Source organism: Acipenser ruthenus, unplaced genomic scaffold (genome assembly GCF_902713425.1).
Source record: "Acipenser ruthenus unplaced genomic scaffold, fAciRut3.2 maternal haplotype, whole genome shotgun sequence".
Classification (NCBI taxonomy): domain Eukaryota; kingdom Metazoa; phylum Chordata; class Actinopteri; order Acipenseriformes; family Acipenseridae; genus Acipenser; species Acipenser ruthenus.
In genome coordinates, this window is record NW_026707768.1 from 1 (window position 1) to 20,946 (window position 20,946).

At 37.1% G+C, this 20,946-nt stretch overlaps 1 protein-coding gene across 1 annotated transcript; it reads right to left on the bottom strand.

Moving 5' to 3' along the window:
- Positions 1–8: 8 nt before the first annotated feature.
- Positions 9–20,340, bottom strand: LOC131728255 (polycystin-1-like protein 1). The gene is made up of 24 exons (XM_059019352.1): positions 20,326–20,340; positions 16,113–16,329; positions 15,438–15,611; positions 14,754–14,873; positions 14,408–14,480; positions 13,833–13,936; positions 12,686–12,878; positions 12,108–12,246; positions 11,913–11,997; positions 11,164–11,337; positions 10,834–10,952; positions 10,397–10,507; positions 9,805–9,928; positions 9,093–9,176; positions 8,697–8,875; positions 7,792–8,026; positions 6,381–6,485; positions 5,675–5,815; positions 5,185–5,319; positions 4,558–4,788; positions 2,704–2,868; positions 2,445–2,613; positions 1,723–1,859; positions 9–214 (listed from the first exon to the last, which is right to left on the bottom strand). The coding sequence occupies exons 2-22, from the start codon at positions 16,215–16,217 to the stop codon at positions 2,470–2,472; spliced, it is 2,940 nt and encodes a 979-aa protein (XP_058875335.1). The 5' UTR covers positions 16,218–16,329; positions 20,326–20,340; the 3' UTR covers positions 9–214; positions 1,723–1,859; positions 2,445–2,469.
- Positions 20,341–20,946: the final 606 nt, after the last annotated feature.

A 20,946-nucleotide genomic window follows, 5' to 3' on the forward strand; every position in this document is an offset into this window, starting at 1 on the left:
AGTGCTGCATTGCTCTGGCAAACTACAGGAATCTGACATTGAAGCGCAGGACTCACTTGATGGATTTGTACTTCCAGGAAGAGTAACACTGGGCTTATCTTGGGAGTGGGTATGGCTGGACTTGCAGTTCTCAGAATTGTCTACAGATGTCACTGATGGGCTGCCATGGTTTTGCAGATGCAGATGGTGAAATGTTTCAGTTTCAAGCTGTGATCTAAAGTAAAGAGAGGTGTATCAGTTTTTTTTCCGCCAAATACCTACTTACAAAAAAGATTGGGAGAGGACAGCAGGTTTGAAGTTCTAGTTCGTCTTTCCTAGAGAAGCTAATTTTTGTGTTACTTAAATTTAGCTTTTCTTTCATCAAGAGGCCTTGTTCATTATATATATATATATATATATATATATATATATATATATATATATTTAAATTCAGGTTTTAACAATACTTCTTTTCTTGAAGTACTTTTTGTTTTATGCTTTTTTCTATTTTCATTTAGAATAGTACAATGTTCTAGTTTTTTTTTTTTTAAACCAGTCCCTGATACTTTTCCCTCCCCAACCAACAGAAGAGCAGAGGCAAATGCAGTGCTCCCCATGGGATCCCCAGCCAAGATCAACCACTTGGAGCCAGGACATCAACCTGTACCTCAGCAGCAGTGACTTTGGAAATGATATACAGTGCTCCCTCGCTATAACACGGGTCTCGAGGGGGACACATAATACGAGCGTTATAACCGAAGAAACGTTATAAATGGGGGAGGTGGGGGGCGCTGCGGGACACATAACACACATCTGACTAGAATACAAAATAAAATAACTTCCTCTCTATAATGCACACATAGTGAAGCAAAAATGTAACTTTCCATGACTTAACCATGCATAAAGCACCATGTAATCAACGCTATATTTTTTACAAAAAAAAAAAAAAAAAAAGGAGGTAACATTCCCATTCATAGATCATTTTAATTAGCAGTTTTTAAACTATAAATAGCCTGGCTAAACAGTGGTCAGGAGTTTCAGTTCGAAGTGACAGATAAGCAAACCAAGTGCGAAAAGGAGAGCAGGTCGGGAGAAGGGAAGAGGGAATGGGCTTGTCCCAGGTTAGGCTGCCGGAGCGGGGCTGAAGCATCTCGCCTCCTGGAGAAAGTCGCAGCTCCTCTCGCAGCAAAAAGCATTAGGAAAGATAACCACATAATAGGCCTAATATTTATTTAGTTATAAAACAAATGCTGAATAAGATGTCTGTGTTATAAAGTGCCAGCGCAGCTTTTCTTCAGTTCAGATACTGTGTGGAGTAGTGGTTAGGGCTCTGGACTCTTGACCGGAGGGTTGTGGGTTCAATCCCCAGTGGGGGGACACTGCTGCTGTACCCTTGAGCAAGGTACTTTACCTAAATTGCTCCAGTAAAAACCCAACTGTATAAATGGGTAATTGTATGTAAAATAATGTGATATCTGTATAATGTGAAATAATGTATAATGTGATATCTTGTAACAATTGTAAGTCGCCCTGGATAAGGGCGTCTGCTAAGAAATAAATAATAAATAATTGTATCAAAAGGGAGAGATAGAAAATGGAAGTTAGACTGAGAAGTTGTTTACAGTTTGAACAACACTGGGGGACATGCTGTAGGAGCGTTATATACGAGGCGTGTTATAACCGAGAGCCTTATAGCGAAGGAGCACTGTATTCTTATGCTGAACAGCAACTCAAAGACCTTACCTCAGAGGTCTCTGACTAGCTAAGTCATTCTCTTTGGTGGACATTAAAAGATTATACATCTCTGGGTTGTTTTTGAACAGCTTCTGCTCAATTTTATAAACCTTCTTTCCAACACTGTCTTCATTCACAGATGCGCTCTGGAAAAAAAACAAGGAGAAAAATATATAAAGAAAAAGCCAATTAATTTCAAGGTAACACAATAATCTCACTACATTAACAGGCTAGCTGTTTTAAACCCCATGCATGCTGTTAGATCCAACATGTCTTAATATAACAAATTATTATGCAGCCTAGGGAGGTGGTCACAGCACAGGTTGTATACAAGTCAAACGTCCAAATTGTAAATTAAAATCTGTTTGAATTTAACTTCTGGAAATGAAAGGACTGTAATCCCAAACTGTTCATTTTAGAAAATTCAGATTTGAACTGGGCAGCTTTGGATCCCAAGTTGTTGATGTAATATTAGTTTACTGTATGCACAAATCTGTAAAATTAAATTGCCTAGAGCTTTAAAACGATGTACAACTATGTCTTTATTCACACAAATAATTAGCCAACTATCTAGCCAGCTAACTAACTTTGTCATTGGCAACTCTACCTATCAGCTGCCTGGGGTGGGGGGTTATTATAGATGCATTCACTGACTGTGGAACAGCAAACTGGCTTAAGCAACAAAGGAGTGATGGTTGGCCTTATGACGTGTTAATCACAAAATAATATACCTCTGAGCCTGGACTGTAATAATAATCAGACTGGGATATCAGAGGGCTTTTCGTCACCCAGGTAGTTTCTCTGTTTGGCTGGTAGAGAACGGTGCAGGCTATTTGAAAAAGCATTGAGTCGGAACAGAAGCTCATCCATGAGAGTCTCAAATTCATCCAAGTAAAAGTTCTGTGAAAAAGCAAAAAACAATGTCAATCCATAATGTAAAGCTATAAGAAACTATATACACACACTCATGCATTTGTGAAGTCTTCTTACACTGCCACCTGTTGTGGGGCTGTCTGACGAGTTCTGCCTTTTTCTCCCGATGAAAGCAAGAAACTTTTCACGACTATAGATCACAACCTCTGTGAGAGTGACCAGGTGTTTGCTTCTGGAAGACTTCTTTGAGTCTTGGGCCAATGACGTGAGAACCCCAGCAATCTTAAGAAAAATAAAAAATAAAAAGCTAAATAAATTATCATAAGTTGCTTTTTGACAGTACATTCTGTTTAAGGTTATTTGCAGGCATCACACACATTTTAAATACTTCTAAAAGAAACAAAGATGGGGCCTCCTATTCATATAATGTTTAGCGCTTGGTAACTTGTATCTTATATTCTAGCATTCCCAGTAACTATGCAGGTCTTCTTTACCACTGTGTACAGTGCCGAGAAAAAGTTTGTGAACCCCTTAGGATTTTCACATATTTCACATATTTCAAACCTAAAATGTTATTAGATCTTAATCTAAGTCCTAATAATAGATAAAAAGATAATCTGATTAAACAAATGACACAAAAACATGATATTTTTTCAACATTTATTTATCCACAAATGATTCAACATTCAATATCCATGTGTGAAAAAGTATGTGAACCTTTAGATTCAGTAACTGGTGGCACCCCCTTGAGCAGCAATGACTTCAACTAAGTGTTTCCTGTAACTGTTGGTCAGTCTCTCACATCGGTTTTGAGGAATTTTGGCCCATTCTTCCTTACAGAACTGCTTCAACTCTGTGACATTTGAGGGCTTCCTTGCATGGACAGCTCGCTTCAGGTCCTGCCACAACATTTCGATAGGGATTAGATCCGGACTTTGACTAAGCTATTCTAAATCACGGAATTTCTTCTTCTGCAGCCATTCTTTTGTAGATATGCTTGTATGTTTAGGATCATTGTCTTGCTGCATGACCCACTTTCGGTTCAGCTTCAACTCATGGACGGATGGCCTGACATTCTCCTCTATAATGTTCTGATACAATGCAGAATTCATGGTTGTGTTAATGATGGCAAGCCGTCCAGGTCCTAAGGCAGCAAAGCAGCCCAAAACCATCACGCTTGACGGTTGGGATGAGGTTCTTCGGTTCGAACGCAGTGTTTGGTTTACGTCAAACATAACGTTTCTCATTGAGGCCAAAAAGTTCTACCTTTGACTCGTCTGTCCAGAGAACATTGTTCTAGAAGTCTTGTGGATCATCTATGTGCTCTTTGGCGAACTTCAGACGGGCAGCAATGTTCTTTTTAGAGAGCAGTGGTTTCCTCCTGGCTATCCTTCCATGAACACCATTCTTGTTCAGTCTTTTTCTGATAGTTGAATCACGAACACTCACATTAGCCATGGTGAAAGTGCCTGCAGATCCTTGGATGTTACTCTGGGGTTCTTTGTGACTTCCTTGATGATTTTCCGGTTTGTTCTTGGAAAGATTTTGGTAGGACGACCGCTCCTGGGTAGAGTGACTGTGGTCTTGAACTTTCTCTATTTGTAGACTATCTGTCTGACAGTGGATTGGTGGAGCCCCAAATCTAATTCTAATTATCCTCTTAATTGAGCTGATAAAACCAGGGGTTCACTTACTTTTTCACATACCCTGAATCTTAGATACTCATTGTTTGTCTAATTCATACATCATTTTGTTTCAGAAGACATGGAATTGGTTAATATAAACCCTATTGGATATTTAAGAAAAGACTGGTTTTGATTCAAGGCGGCTATCATGGCAAAACTATGGAATTTCCATAATTGTCACTGGGGTTCACAAACTTTTACTCGGCACTGTATATTAGGGAAATAGCTGGTTGTACCGTAAGTGTAGTTATCATTAATGCTCACTTTATTCCTGCTGAATACATACCATTCCTATCCAGAGGACAGACAATATGAAGAAAAAGGTCCCATAGTATATTGCAATGGAGAGTTGGTTGGTTTTGTACATGGAAGACAGGGTCTGAAGCTCGCTCACTCCCATGAAGTGCATGAGGACAGTCTGGAAGGACCTCACAATAGTACTGAATGGATGAGATGTGGATAAGAACAAGAGGTTCCCGAGGCAGGAATAGGCAATCATGAAAATAATGCCAGCCACCTAGAATAAAGAGGATATGGGTCTGAAGTGAGTGCAACTATTCTCTAAAAAAAATGACATTAGCTACATTTCCGTTTCTTAAAAATGACATATACGCTATTCATCCAACTTTATAGTACACTAGTATTATCTAACAATTCAGACTGCTGGTCGGAAATTACATTTTTCCTATTTATGGAATATGATTTTGGTTTTTACTTACAACTTATGACTTGTAGTATTAAATCAGCTTATCAAGCAGGGAACAGATTCGGTCATTCAAAGCTTCTATTTTAAATGTTTAAACAAACATTGCTGCTGGAACAAACTGGCCTACTGCAAATAAAAAAAATACTGACAACGATTCTTACTGTTTTACTTGTTCTTTATCTGTGTACTTTAGCTTAGATCTCTTACCACTGGCAGTGTTATGCTGGAGCAGGAAAGACGCAGCATTGTCACACAGGGGCTGATGACTTTATTAATCCTCAGGAGGCGAATGCATTTCAGTAACAGAAGGAATATGATCACTCCATGGAGACAACGTGTAAGCTGAAAATGGTACACACACACACACAAAAAAAATTAAATATATAATATACCTATTTTGAAGTGCAAAAGCAAATCTGTTTCTTGCTATTTTTATACAATTGTTTTAAACCTCTAAAAAATGTTTCAACATTCAACATTTTAAGGGTAAAAGTTGGTAGTTGATTAATGTATTGTGTTTTTATGGTGAATAGTAATTTTATATAGCAAAGACTAAACATGATATGGCAGTGTAGACATTTCCCTGGTATCCAAGGTTTATATGAAGAAGTTGGGCCTAAATACCCCATAGTGCAAAACTTTAAGTGATCTGTACTATGTGATCCTAACTGCAAAGCCCAATAATTGTATTTCCTACCTGGTCCCAGGATGAGATTAAACTCAGATCCACAAATGCTTTGAAGTTTCCCCTCTGTAGGTAATCTATTATTTCCACAGCCAGCACAAAGTGATACATGTAATAGGTGTAGTAAAACAGACTGATGATAATGATGGTCACCTAAAAACCAGTAAGCAAAGTTATGCATGAAGAAATACACCTTACAATAAGTTTATACACACGGTTACTGCAGTTCTACCAGGAGTTAAAGAGTTGTCACACTATACAGCAGATCCCTAGAGAACTGATGTGAAATAATGCGATCAGAGGCTTCTACACTGAGAAAGCAGTCTGGTTTTCGAGTGTGGATGGCATGATTTATAAACATTTTTTTACATATAAAAGAAGAGATGTTTAGCAGGACATATTTTAAAATAAAACACAAAAAAACATAAGTCTGATACACATAAGGCACACATTTAAAAGCAGCTGCTGCTTTATTTTTCACCAGATGACCGTCACGATGTAAACCCTGACATCCTAAAATTATAGACCTCGCTAGGTTAGGCACTACACTCGCACAATACATAAAGTTAACAATAATACAAATAACAACAAGAAATGGGTTAGTTTTTGTTAACAAAAACAAAGCATCTTGGGAACATAATGCAAGGTGAATGGTATATCTTCTGGAATAGTTTACAGTATATTTTGTACATGGTGTTTAATATGATGACTAGCTCACCTCAAGCCAATTCCATGGTTCCTGCCAGTAAACCAGCAACCCCTTCTGAATCATTGCACAGACTTGGAAGTAAAGGTGAAGAAGAATCAAAGCCAGAAAAATGAGCTGGGGAACAGAACAAAATATTAAACTCTGTATATAATGTTACTGCGATCACTTCTAATACAACACTATAAGGTACATGGGCAGGACAACCAATAAGGAAGCAGTGCAATGACACTGCTGTAAGTAGGATGTAAGGCCTCCGTGACCTAGCCAGGACTGCACCTGTTTGACATGTTTAAATTGTTTAGGTGCGATAAATGACCATTCTTACCACTTCTGGTTTCTTTCAGGTTTGGCGTGGAAATCTAAAAACTGTTCTCTCTATAATGACCCAAAGAGTCATCAGTTTTGAAACATTTGTAATCTGTTCAGTACTGGAGGCAAGTGAGAAGCTTCTCTCATCCCTCTTTCAAAATATCACCTTCAAATCAACCTTTTTGATATGCAAGAATGTTGTTCTGTAGGAACCATCTATATAGTATTACCCTTAATTATTACATTATTGTGCAGTTCACAAATCTGTGGTTCTGTTGCTTTGCAAAACAGGGCCCTGAAGGACACGTTTACTTTCAGCTGTTGACTTGGCGTTAGTTTGTATGCAGGTTTTTGGTTCAAACTGCCTTGTTAAGAAGGGTTGATCTCACAAGAGTCACTTGTCCTACAAAAGTTTGCAACTGTTTTTTTGTGCAGTATTTCTGCTGTTTTACCATGCTTTTCCCATGGTTATACTATGCATTTACCATAGGTTACCCTGGTTTGGCATGTTTATTAATATGCTTTGCCATCCCTCTCTGTGCTTGACAATGCTTACCTATGCTTTCACTATGCTTCACTACTATGCAAAACTTTTATAAGTGGTTACTTGTCTGTTCTACAGGCATGATAAAGTGTATTAATCTGAAACACAGGTAATTGCACCCCCAGAACCAGATGGTCACGTTTCCGTGGAGACACGGCCACAGGACAGTTTATTAAATCATTTAACAACACAGAGAAACACTGCTAGTCAAGGGACCAACAAAAGGTGGATTCAATCGGGACTGGCTTTTATTGAAGGTACATAGAAATTCTTGTAACAAAACTATACCACAGCACTTCAGTTAATATAAAAGCCAATTAGTTTAACTGGTTAATACTTTACTGTGGCCTTAATTGTGAAGTGGCTTAATTTTTTTACTGATGAGTTTTTTTTTTTTTTTTTAATTGTAGAAAAACAATTCATGGCAGTCTGGCACTGTGGCAACTGGCAATGTCAAAAGATGCATGGTGGAGAAGATGCACATGCTCCACAGTACTTCTGGATTAAACTCTTTAGATACATTTGTATCATTTCATCGTTGCTTTGCTATGCCCTTCACATCCTTACCTCAAAGGCCATGATGAAGTAATCTAGGACAGAGGAGACATGATAAATGCTGACTGACTCAATGTATGCTGAAGGAATGACGCCCCCTGTTGGTGGGGTCTCAGCCAGCAGGGAGACAGTGGTGAAGAGGTTGGAGGGAGGGTTGTAGAGCGTGAACTCCACCACCACTGCTCTGGTGCTTCTGTCAAGCCACCTGTCAGCACTCAACTGCAACAGCGTGCGGTACGCTTCAGATCTAAACAAGCGAGAGGCACCATTAGAGGTTTCTATATTCAATAGGACAGCAAAAAGGCTTGTTTACACATCCGGGGATAAAAAAAATAAATAAATAAATGAACTGCACAAAGCTCAAGCCATACATTTTAGCAGCCTTTAACATTTTTTTTCAGCTACTGCTGGGGATTTAAAACTAACAATTTAACAATAATAGTCACATCTTTTTGCTCTATTCATAAAAAAAAAAAAAAATCAGTATCCTCAATATTGGGTATTGTCAATCCTACATTTAAAATCATGGTTTTGGTCCAGTAACTAAAGATCATATGTTATTCATTTCAATTACTTTTAGGTGTATTTTTGGTGTCTCTTAAGGAGTGCTGTATGCAGTGTTCTATGCTATACCAGAAAAAAATGCCAATTTTTAACAGGTTAACACGAGGGAGAAGCTGAATTATTGTTCATGCAGTTTTATTTGCCTGTGCACAAGCTTCAAAATCGAGTCTTTTTTTTACTAGTAAAGAATAAAACAAGCAGGGAAAGCAATCACAGTAATAATTCAATGTAAAAAGATGATAAGGTTTGTGATTAAACTGTGTTTGCATTGGATTCAGGTTAGATTCTTAATAATAATAAAAAAAAAACAGCATTATTGCAATTTTTGATATCATATAAAAAGCCATCCTTACCTTATTCTGCCCAGTTTGACAGTAGTTACTTTTCCATCGTAGCACTCTATTTGACCACACAAATGGACCCTTACTGTGTCAGTCTGGCTGTCAGAGGTCTCTTTGCTGCCTGGATCATGGACGTCAGGCCTGTAAGGAGGCACACAGTCTGTGATCAGGCCAGTAAACATGCTGGGAATCTGTAAAAGACAACACATAGAGGGAATCATTCTTTTATTATTTTTAACCATGGACAAGCATTTTATTATCACATGATTCATTTTCTTCTCTAATTACCCCAAACAAAAAGGGTGATGCTATTAGGATAAGGTTAATTTAACCTACAACCTCAAGTCAAATCAAAATGGAAAGTACCAGCTTGTCCAAAATGTGTAGCGAATGAAGAAGATCACTCACCGTGCAGCCAGTGTTATTTATAACTTGTATTTTCTGAAGCATCGGTTCACCAATCAGACTACATGTTCCTTTAAGGGGACCCGCCTACAAACACAAAATGTTGTTTAGGTTTGATAATAGGATACAAAGGTTGTTTTTGTATGTTAAACTGCAATAGTTTACATAAAGAACAATAGATGGCCTGTAGTGAATTGGTACAAGGTGTGTAAATCCTGCGATGTAAATTATAACCTGAACTAATTCACACCAACAACAACAACTTTGATTGGTTTGTTTTATAATTGGGTATGTTTATAATATATGGCTTTAACTACATATGTTTTTAAAATACAATGACGTCCAAAAGATGTTTGAATGTTTCAGGGAGGCTGGAGTTGTTAGTAGTGCACAAGAAAGAACAATGTTGTAGTTGCTGTTAATTCAAGTGACTTCACAACAGCAATCCACACTCATTGAGCACAGAGCTCCACAGAAGCAAGTTCAGAAAAGTCTCTAGCTACTTCTGCTGTACATGTTTTTGGCTTTTCGTGTGGGAACTTTAAAACAATATGCAATTTGGAGATGTGAAGACACATCAAAGAATGAATATTATTATGACTTTTTTCTGTATGAGCCAAGACTCATTTATTTGATCTTTAATTGTCCGTATAATGTATAATATAGTTTCAGGGGTTAAGAGGATGCAGAAATGTTTCAATAGTAGCAGGTTTACCTTGGCACTTGCAGAAGCATTGTTATACCAGGTGTCCCAATACAGACCCTCTAATAAAGCGGTCATGCTCCAGCTCCACCAATCCTCAGCTGTTTTCACTTCAGAAAGCAGTTTCTTCGGATTCCTTCAGATTCACAAAGGATAAACAGACACCAGGAAGTTATACTGATCTGTTATAATCAGTCTCAAATCAAAATCAGACTAGAACTAAGGAGGCTGTGTGGTCCGGTGGTTAAAGAAAAAGGGCTTGTAACCAGGAGGTCCCCGGTGGTTCAAATCCTGCCTCACTCACTAACTCATTGTGTGACCCTGAGCAAGTCACTTAACCTCCTTGTGCGTCATCTTTCAGGTGAGACGTTCTTGTAAGTGACTCTGCAGTTGATGCATAATTCACACACCCTTGTCTCTGTAAGTCGCCTTGGAGAAAGATGTCTGCTAAATAAATAATACTAACTGTTTTATCAGAATCTTTAATACAGAAGAGGACATTACAATGTGTTATTAACTTCCTGCATTAAATCCATATCCATATGCACTGTGATGCAGTTTAGCACTATAAGCACACATCACTGGTATGAGACTCGTCACTTACTTGGTGAACTCAGTCCTGACGGCCTGATTCAGAAGGTATTGGTCATTGGAGAATTTTCCATAGGTTACAAACATGAGCAGCAGCAACATGACGATGTAAAGCACAAACTCCCTGCCAATGAAACAGATGATAGAGTACATATGATTTTAAATGTATTATCTGTTTACATTCATAACAAACTACAATAATAAAGCCATATAAAAAGGCCAGAATTTGCTGAATAAAATATCAAAAGGGACAGCTATTATAATGTTGTAACCCTAACAATTATAATAATAAACATTTCTTTAAAAAAAAGTGAAATGCTGTTCTGTTTCATTTGATACCAAATCAATATCCTATACACAAAGAATCAACCACATGGGTCTAATACATCTCACAGGTATTGCCGTATCTTAGATAGAAGCGATACTGCCTCTTTAAATCAAACAAACCACCTCAGAGTGTGCTGTATCAAACCTTCTTTCCTTATCCTATCTCTGGCTTCCTTCAGCTGTGCTGGAGTGGGAGGACGAACAAGGCGGAGGTAGCGTGCCCTCTGGCGCGCAGCTATGATCTGGAACGGGTAAAAAAAATAAATAAATAAATAAAAAACAGCCTTGCCGGGTTCTATCAGGGACCAAAAGACTACAGGAAGACCTGCATTGCTCAATACAGTATGCTTGTTTTGTAAACCCTACTTTAAATTCCATTTTATGCAATGGATTTCCTGTATCTATATATTAAATGCTTCAAAAAAGGCTGACAAGAGGCTTGTGAAATATTACCCTGTCAAAATCTGTAGGCTGTTCCTGGTGTACACTGTGGCTATAGTTTTCAGAGCCTCCATTCGAGCTCCAGGGTTTCACAGCTTCGAGAACAGGCCCAGTTTCCAGGCAGCCTGTATAAAAGTCACTGCGTTCCTTGTACCTCAATGATACCACAGATGCTAATATAAAAATCTAGAAAAAAAACAAACAAACACACACTTCTGTGTGTATCTACTTTAAGGTGGAATTTCTCTTAAAAACTGGTGGCATAACACTTGAAAGTTGGCAGCCTTTTAAAAGCACAATAGCACAAGAACTAAAATTCTAAATGGAAAAAAGTCTTTATGCCCAACAAAGAAATAATCTTTAAAATTACAAGTCAAACCTTTCAGAACAACACACATTGTTTGCTCTTAATTGGGGGCAAAATATATTAAAAGGCCTCAAGAATAAATTGTTGTAGTGAGGTTTCATATTTACACTCATTGTGAGACCTATTTTATTTACAACAGCACACTTTTAATGTAAACATATGCTCAACATTTGAAGGGATTTCTTGGAAAAAAAGTTACGGTACAATACTGTTTTTATATGTTTAGATGGTTATAGTAGTTATGGATTTACTATATGTGTTTTAGTGCCACTATGAAATCCTTTAAAATAGTTAATTTCATTACAACCATCAAATTAACATAAATAAATGTGGTATTATGAATAGAATGTTAGTGAAATGCTGACCAAAGAAAATTGTTTTATTTGTGACTTACCACTAAAGGCTGTACAACAAAAATGCAAAACAGCAGGGAGAAAAACAAAGAATGAATCCACAGAAGACTTTTCGTACCACTAAACCTGCAAAGTAAAATAAAAAACATGGATAAAAAGAACAACACTGCAATAACTGATATAATGCTAAGAATTATTATTTTTGAAATGATAACCCAGTATTCCTTAGTACTTACTTAAGTCCCAGCAGGACAGTGACCACAATACAGACTATAGCAAGCAACAAACAGGCTGCCCATGCCAGGTAACGACACCAAAAGGGAAGTACAATTGTACTGCTTCCGAAAACCTGGTGGTGTTCATAGAGACTGCGATCTGGAAAACAAAAACATGTTTATAAGCTAAAAGCAAAGTCAACATAACAATATAATGTGAATGTTAGTTCAGAATGCAGTGTCTACCAACAAGAGGAATATGTTAGTCATAATGACAAAAAGTGGCATATGGCAGCCATGGCAGATCATGTCCACTGGAAAGTTTTGCATGGTGTGTTAGAGACCCTGTAAATATGAAGTCTGTATCAGAAATGATTCTGGAGATATATAATGTGCTTTTAGCACATTATATATGTTCTGCGAGGGTAACAATAATTGCATGGTTATTTTTTTAAGCCAGACCCATAATCAAATTTGATAGGGAGAATAATGTCAAAGAACCCATTTCTTGTAGAACACTTTCTTCAGAGCTTTTTTTGTGAGAAGGCCCTGCACAGGTAGAATTCAATAGCTGAGGCAGATAACAATGCAGCACCCACCCAATGAGCTGTCTGAGCGAAGGTCACTGGTGCTGTGCTCAAAGCACTTGGGTGGGACTTTGCTGTTCTCTTGAGAGCTGCAGTCCTCAAAGCCGCTGGAGCTGCAATCAGAAGCACACGTGCCTTCCTTCTTACTGTTCGACTGGCTGTCCTGCTCAGAGACAATAATGGGACTGCGGGATTCCAGGCCCCGCTGTAACATCAATAAGGAAAGGAAAGTTAAGCACATTACCTGCATGCATAAATAAGTCATTTTAAATTCTTTATCGTTTTACCTTTTTTTCTGACTGCATGGATGCCTCAGAATTATACAAATTAGTATTAAGTCCCATCGATGGAGTTCTAAGAGACTTATATAGATAATGTAAATGTACCCTCCTTGTAAATTCTGATTTAGTTTAATTTGGTTAACTATTTCTGTAAGCAAAGATATGGCTCAAGTCAGTTTCATGAGCACATAACTGCATTAAATATTAACAATTAACACAGCTTGTTAGTTTACATAGCTATTTTTATTACTACAGGTACAGGTAGAGGTGACAGGTACAGGTTTGTACGTGGAGGTGCATCTACAGGTACAGATGCTTAACCTTGCATAACCTCCCTAGTAACGTATATCTTGTTTACTGCTATGTCAACAAAATCAAGAGGTCACCACGCCCAACACCCACCGCATGTAGAATAACACATTGGAACAAAAGTCCATGAAAAGATTTATCAAATTTGAGGGAGTGGTTCCCAGGCTAGGTAAATCAACCTGACCTAGATTGACAGTATGCATAAAAAACTGAAAAGCAGATCACTTGTTGCAAAACATATCAGTCAGCTGCTTGGAGAGTGAAATGCACTTCAGTGCGTTCTTTCCTTTCATTAATTAATCATCTGCATCACCTAATGACTTTGTTGCCAATGACCAGACTTCACCAAGTAACTGAGACCCTTCCTCGCCATACGTATTAAGAATAATACGGCATTTTTTTGTAATTAACTATAAAGGTTTTACCAAGTCTTTTGAGCAATGAATATGCCAACATGAATAAAGACTACAGTTGTGAAAGTTAACAAATGTAAAAATCTTTAGCCCACTGTGCCACCCATTCTCACCAATACCTTTGGTTCAATAAAAACAAAATCGATAGTATAGTACCTCATGCTTTTTCTGCCACGTTTCTTGTGCCCAGCGTTGCAGATTTTGCCACGATATATAAGATTCAAAAGTACTGTCCTCTGACAGCAGGGCATCCCGGTGAGCTTAAATCAGGCACAGACAGGCACAAGAGCACAGAACAGAACACACATTTCAGTTCATGGTTTTAAAATGTTACTGAAGTCATACCTGCTGCTGCAAGCAAGTACTTTAAAACGGTAGTCTGAGAACTGAAGTGCCAGTGTCTAACATTCCAGTATTATTGCTACCTTGTCAGATATGAACCTGTTAACATGTTAAACTCCAAACAAAGTTATCTGTTTTTAAAAAAAAAAAAGAAAAGAAAGAAGTGGGGCTTTCTTGTACTGATGGTTACTGCTACCAGCCTCCTCCTTCTCTGGCTAACATTTTTCTTTGCATACAATAAATGATTACATTTGCATTGTCTCTAGAGATATTATTTCATTACACGATTTTGGAATTTACAACACAGATACATCTCTGAATAAGCCTTAATTATTAGCAATATATTTTTGCCTATTCTTAAATTGCAACAGGTAACTATGTCTTCCTACCTTCCACAGAGTAGACATAAGATGCTTTTGTAGACTTGTTCTGTTCTGCTGATGTATCTTGTTTGATTGTTACCTACAGTGCAGGAAAAAACATTTGGGGGTCCACATATGGTTAAGTCTGGGAATTGTAATTGTAATCCTATTAATTTTTCTACATGAAGGAAATAGTTTTTGATTACCAAAAATGCTAAGCAAAGAAAAGACAGATACTCTGTATAACCAACGATAGTGTTGGGATTAACCAAAGCAATACACAAGGATGGCTTATCAGAATAGCATTTAGAGGTTAAATTCCAGCAGTAGAAAATAAAATACAATTCACACTTAAAAATGGCACAGAACTAACCTTGCTGAATCGGAACAGCAGTGACAACAGAACTCCGAATGGTAGTGCAGCAAGAGTACTAAAGATACCCGTTACCAGGGAGACGGCAGAGATGTCAATGAGACCCAACTCAGCTGTAAACTGCAAACACAAACAAGACAGCTTAGTAACACACACTGCCCAGTCAATGATATCAACACATTACAGGCATCAGTACCAAGCAAAAGAAATGTCCATCCAAGATATAAAACAGCTTTCCAACTAGTATCCAGAATGTATGAATACGAGCCAATTGTGATGCCCTCACAAATTCTTGTTAGGAATGCCATAAATGTAACCGCTTTACTTTATAAAGGCGAAACAGGTCTAAAAGAAATGAGCTTGCTTTGCACATTATGATGACGTCTCAGTGCCGATAACAACTACCAGGCCATATTTTCAAAGTGTTAATGAACTCCTACTTTTTGAAAGAGGTCAAACGCCTGTTAAATTTTACAAAAGTAGAACCAAACAACTAAGTAATATAATCCAAGCTCGCTTAAACATTCAGAAGATGTTTGTTTCTCATTTTGTGACAGCTGTAGTTAAATAAAGACTGGGGGAAACGCTTTGAAAATATGCCCCACAATGTCTTGAATAGTGATGTCATTACTTTGCATTCATGGAAATAGCTATGCAAAAAAAAGCTATGCAAATGCTACTTACCTCATCATCCTTCACGTAAATGAGCACAGTACTGAGGAGCATATAGCCCAGCAGCAGTATAAGGCATAGCGTGAGGCGCTGGGTGTGGGAGAACTGGCTGTGAGAAGGACGGCTGTACACAGAAGCCCAAAAGTGAAAATCCTCCAAATATTCCGTCAGCTTACAGTAAAGGAGCTAAAATATAAAATAACAAATTAAAAAGGAGAAACCCAGCATAGGCAGACTCAGTGGAAGAGATCTATTTTCCAATTGAGAAATACCTATACAATTATTGAAAAAAAAAAAAAAAAAAACAGCAACATTTTCAATATATATATACATCTATATAGTAGCTGGGGGGAAAAAAGTGTTTCAGATAAATAAAACTTTATTTAAAGAAAACATAAAAAATGACACTTCGTAAAAGCTTGTCTTCAACAAGTGGCTTTGGCCTATTAATGTCTGTATCACTGCTTCCCATTTGAAGGAAAGAAAACGTACTAATAATGAACCCGAAACTATCTGGCCATGATACCCACTGAGCTACCAACATCCTATACAGTACATTCCTGGTGCTCATTTGCACTTGCACTTGCATTTTGCTTATAAGGCGAAACACCATCAGCACCGCCTCTTACTCTACTTATTAGAAGGAAGCTTGGTTTAAACATTTTATCTCAATGATAAAGATGGTACCTTTTTGAACCCAGGGCCATGGCTGAGGGAGGTCAGCTCTCGCTCCACTTTCCCATCACCCTCATCCACTGCCAGCCAGCACTCAGCTGGGAAGAACCAGCTCATGCCAGTCACCAGGTCCTTGACAATCACATGGCTGACGTACCAGCTTGGAGACTGGCCGCCATTGTTGTGCCACAGATGGACTTTCCATAAGGGGCCCAGGCTGTCTGGAGTACTGAAAACAATATGAATTGAAATCATCGCTCAAGTACTGAATGGAAGAATTTGAATAGAGGGATTAGCACCCCAGCCATGGCTTGGATACTATATACTAGCCTTTCTTTTTTTGTATTATCCATTTACAACATGCATTATATATAAATTACAGTAGGAGGTTGCATTCTGACATTTCCTTTTGATTGATTAATCAATGTATTATATTTCAGGATGATAAATAAATAAATAAAATAAATAAACAAACAAACTGGGGATCGGGATTGCTGCCAAATAGAGAGGTCCATTTCTTTGAGCAACGTGCCTTTTGTCTTTTCTTTACAGACCCCGGTAGGTGTCGTCTTTTTAAAGATTGCAACGATACTATTCTGAATTCAACATTTGTTATTGTGTTTATCCATTAGGAAGAGATGGCAGGGAGTAGCCTATGAACCGGAAAAGGTACGTTCTGTTCTGAGTACTACTGACAGATATCTTGAACAACAACATATTTTGTAATTAAAAAATAACATATAGGCTGCAGTGCATTATTAGAAAATATTTCATCTCGGGTTTCTGTGCCATTTCATAAACAACTCAAGCTTTTATGATGTCACGGAAACCTGCCATGAAATATTTTCTCGTTGTCGCAGGTGACGCTGAACTAGGTTATTCCGTGTAGTAAAACATTGGACTCCATTGCATGGAGGATCTCAGTAAGCTACAGTGCACGGTTCATCAACTGATTCAGATTCAGTTATGTTAAGTCTGCCAACTGATTGATGTAGGGCAAGGCAACAACTGAGTACCCAAAAATATGATCACAGTGAGTTTTGACCTCCTTTAGTATTCTGGATGGAGGGCATACCTTGCAAAATGACCCTGTGTGAACAAAAGGAAATATATAGAAATAATATGTACAGCTAAACGTGTCCAAGTATCTTATAGGAATGAATCAGACCATGGAAATCCACACCTGTGATGGAGAAACATTGGATCAAGGGACTTCTTGTGGAAACAACTAGGAGCGAAACCTGGTACAGAAGCTGAATCCTGCTGGGAACGTGTGGATATGCTGGACATGTACTAGGTGATTACAAATATGGAATGTACTTTGATATAAAAATGAAGTGTTAGAGGTTTTTTGAAGGAAGGATAAAGAGAGAGTATCCTTGTACCGCCAGTAGGTGGCTCTCTTGCTCCAAGAAATAGGTCAGTCTACACATGTAATCTGGGAATTTCTAAGAAAATATATAATGAACGATTTTACCGCTTGTATATCTTATCTTCAGAAAGCATGACGCTTGATAAAAAGCACCATTCCGGCTAAAAAGTGAACATTAATCACACCTACAAATTTATGTTTCTAAAAACAAGAAAGAGATTCTTTACAACATATAAATTAACATTAAAACTTAACATGCCAAGGTCTTAAGAAAAAAAACCTGTCTCGGCTGGATTTTGCATGAACAAAGAACAGGGTCAAGCCTAGTTCAGTCATTATAAAGAATATGAGTCGAATGCAGTTATACTGGCCTGTATTTGATTTAAATCTTAGAGGGATTCACCAAAGAAATAAAGTGATATTATAAATTCTAGGAGTAACTGGTAATTCATAGTTAAAAAGGTTCAGTGATAATTGACACTGTTTATAGTTCATAAAGTTAAATAGAAATTAGACACAAAGGTATTATAAATAATAAAATAAATGATCAAACCCCTTTTTTAGGACAGCATGATATTTGAAACTAAAATAATTATTTGATTTCATTAAGATTAATAATATGTTTTAAGTATTTGCTATAATAAGAAAACATATTATTTAAAACTGACAAGTATTATTGCTTGTTCATGACTTTACTGTATTGATAAGAAGATTAAAAGCTGGAGCAGTATTCGATTTAATGGGAAAGTGGGTACAGTTTCTTTCTCCTTCTATTGAACAACAAGACCTCTAGACATTATGATATCCATTGAATTATAGAATATAAAAGATGTTGTGTTATGTTTTTGTGTTAAGTTTGTAATAATATACTATAATGTACCTTGTTGTTAATCCACTATACTATTGTCTAATGATGGTAGATGGAGTCATTTTAATGTGGTTCTTTGAAACTGCTGCATTGAAAAAGGGGCCTCTCTCCTTATCAAGATGTACGGGCTGTAGAGAAAGGAAGGGGTAATTTTATATTCCACTCTAGCAAAGCTGCAAATCTTATAGATTTGGGATTTGAGGTTTATGGAATTAGTGGTTTAGCACAGATAAGAATATATCTTGAAATAATATGCAAAAATTATGGCTTAACAGACATAGATAGGTCATATATCTAAAAAAGTGTTTGCACAGACTCTGGCCTTTGAAAAAACAAGAGACTGTGGAAATTGATTGCAATAGCATATACTTAGAGTCAGATACAGGTCAGAGCCTGGTTAGTGCATCTTTTAAGGGAAAAATAATAGTAATGAAAATTATTACCACTTAAACTTAGTGAAACTAATTGACTTGAAATATTGTATAAGGCAATCTTTTTTCAAATACCCTGTTAGACAATGGTATATGGAATCAAAACTGACTCATTAAATGATGAAACAATATGAGGTTAAAAGAAACACATACCTATAATTAGCAAATATAATCAATTAGAAGATGATGTCACATATTAAGAACATCTCTTATATTATAACACATATAAAAATAGTGTTTTGCATGCACCTATAACAGTAGTGTTTTTTATATTATATTATAAACCAAGATCCTGGAACCTTGGTTCACTTGACTTTTCAGATAAAGGAGGGGCTCGGAGGAAAGCAAGGAGTGAGATCATAAAGTTTGGAGTTAGACAAATGTGAAGTCTTGAATTTATTGAGTACATGACACCTATTAATTCTGAAAAGTTAGTCCGGATCTTTTGAAAACTATTATTTGTAAAAGGAATAGGAGCTGTCTCAACAGATTAATGACTGGATTTAATTGAGGCGTCCCCATGTATTCCAATGAGACGAAAAACCTATATAACTCCTAAGTAATTACAATGGAGTACCACACTCATCCTAGACAGGGTAATGTGGTCCATCTTCTGCCAACCTACACAAGTGAAGCTGATTGAACTCAGTTTCATTTGCCTGGTGAAGACAGTTACATCCTTTTACGATTTATATTAAAGGGTAAGCATTAATCAATATTATTTTATCTCACAATGTATTGCATGTATTGCTATAAGGGACTCACGCTATGTTTTAGAAATAAAAGAGTATTTTGCTGAATGTGCTGAAATAGACCCATTGGTACTTTAGGTGACGTGTTTCTTGGCCTGCTTGTCGCCTTGAATACATAAGTATATATATAAATGTATTAAAGTGTTAACGTTGATATCTGTTAAGACACTGGACTGCCCAGTGTGTCTGTCAGCTGGGGATATGAAGTAGCCTGTAAGCTACTCTATCCAATATTTAACTGTTAATAAACCGAACGGAGTACTAATCATACTCCGATTCGTAAAAAACTTTAAATAACATGAGTCTGTCAATTTCTTGGGTGCTACATTAGTCATCTAGATAATATTGCGGTCAAGAGCGTAATAAAAATACCCCACAAGGAGTAGTACCATCTCTGTCCTCCTAACATCTCCCTGAGATAAGAGTGTATACTGAGCAAAATGGAAAGAGTACGTAAAGAAAACTGAACCCTCAGATTTCGTGACATTCGTAATGGCACGGCAGCTTGTATGCTATTCTATATATATATTGATTGTAAGCCAACATGTGTGATTTATCAATATAATTTCAAAAGATAAAAGCTTTTACTGTACAGTACTTTACGATTTTCCCTTTTATATACTATCGTATAAACATTTTTAACACAATTCTTGTTAAAGAATAAAAACAATCATGATAAAAAAATGTCATGATTCTACAGTACATAATTTATACATTAGCAAAGGAGATCATCCTAAAGCCAACCTAATAGATCAATACATATAACTGACTAGCAGACATCTAAGAAACAGCCGTTAAATACCTTAAGATGAATGTGTGTCTGAATTTCTGCTGAATAATGGTTTATCAGGGCAGTCCATTCCCTGGTCTCCGAGACACCATCCTCACCATGTAAAACAATATGAACCTGCAAGACAAGTAGACGGCAGTAAAATAAAGAGCCTGGTAGGTTTTAAGATTTTAAATACTGCATCAATTTGAGTAACCCTGTTTATTTCTGAACTGGACTCCTGATGGAGTAATGTCAACATCTGCTGATTTTCACAAACCAGACTAAAAACTCTACATACTGTAATTGTAATTATGTCCTATTGTGATGAACCCCAAGGACAACATGGTGAAATGATGGGAAATGCGTTGTATTCAATGTAAGCATGAATTGCATTGTTTCAGAGTGTTTGTTCTATGATTAGAGGTTATGTGAATCTGCAGCAATCAAAGTTGTAACCATTTTTGTTTTCCCATTATTAGGGAAGTTAAAGTATGTGAATATGAAACCCAGGAAGGATTTCAATATGTGACCTTTTATTCTCAGTCAAGGAGCCACCAACACTAGGTATTCAAAACAACATAATATACTGTATGTGTTACCTTGGCTGTAGTGGCCTGCCCTAGACCGAAGCCTGTGTCGATGATGATTGAG

Excerpts from the sequence above, each read along its gene's own strand:
- LOC131728255 (XM_059019352.1), bottom strand. The coding sequence starts at position 16,217 with ATGAGCTGGTTCTTCCCAGCTGAGTGCTGGCTGGCAGTGGATGAGGGT. Across the intron at positions 13,937-14,407 it reads TTATGTCTACTCTGTGGAAG|CTCACCGGGATGCCCTGCTG; the intron begins GTAGGAAGACAT and ends GCCTGATTTAAG. Across the intron at positions 9,177-9,804 it reads ATGCTTCTGCAAGTGCCAAG|GCGGGTCCCCTTAAAGGAAC; the intron begins GTAAACCTGCTA and ends TTGTGTTTGTAG.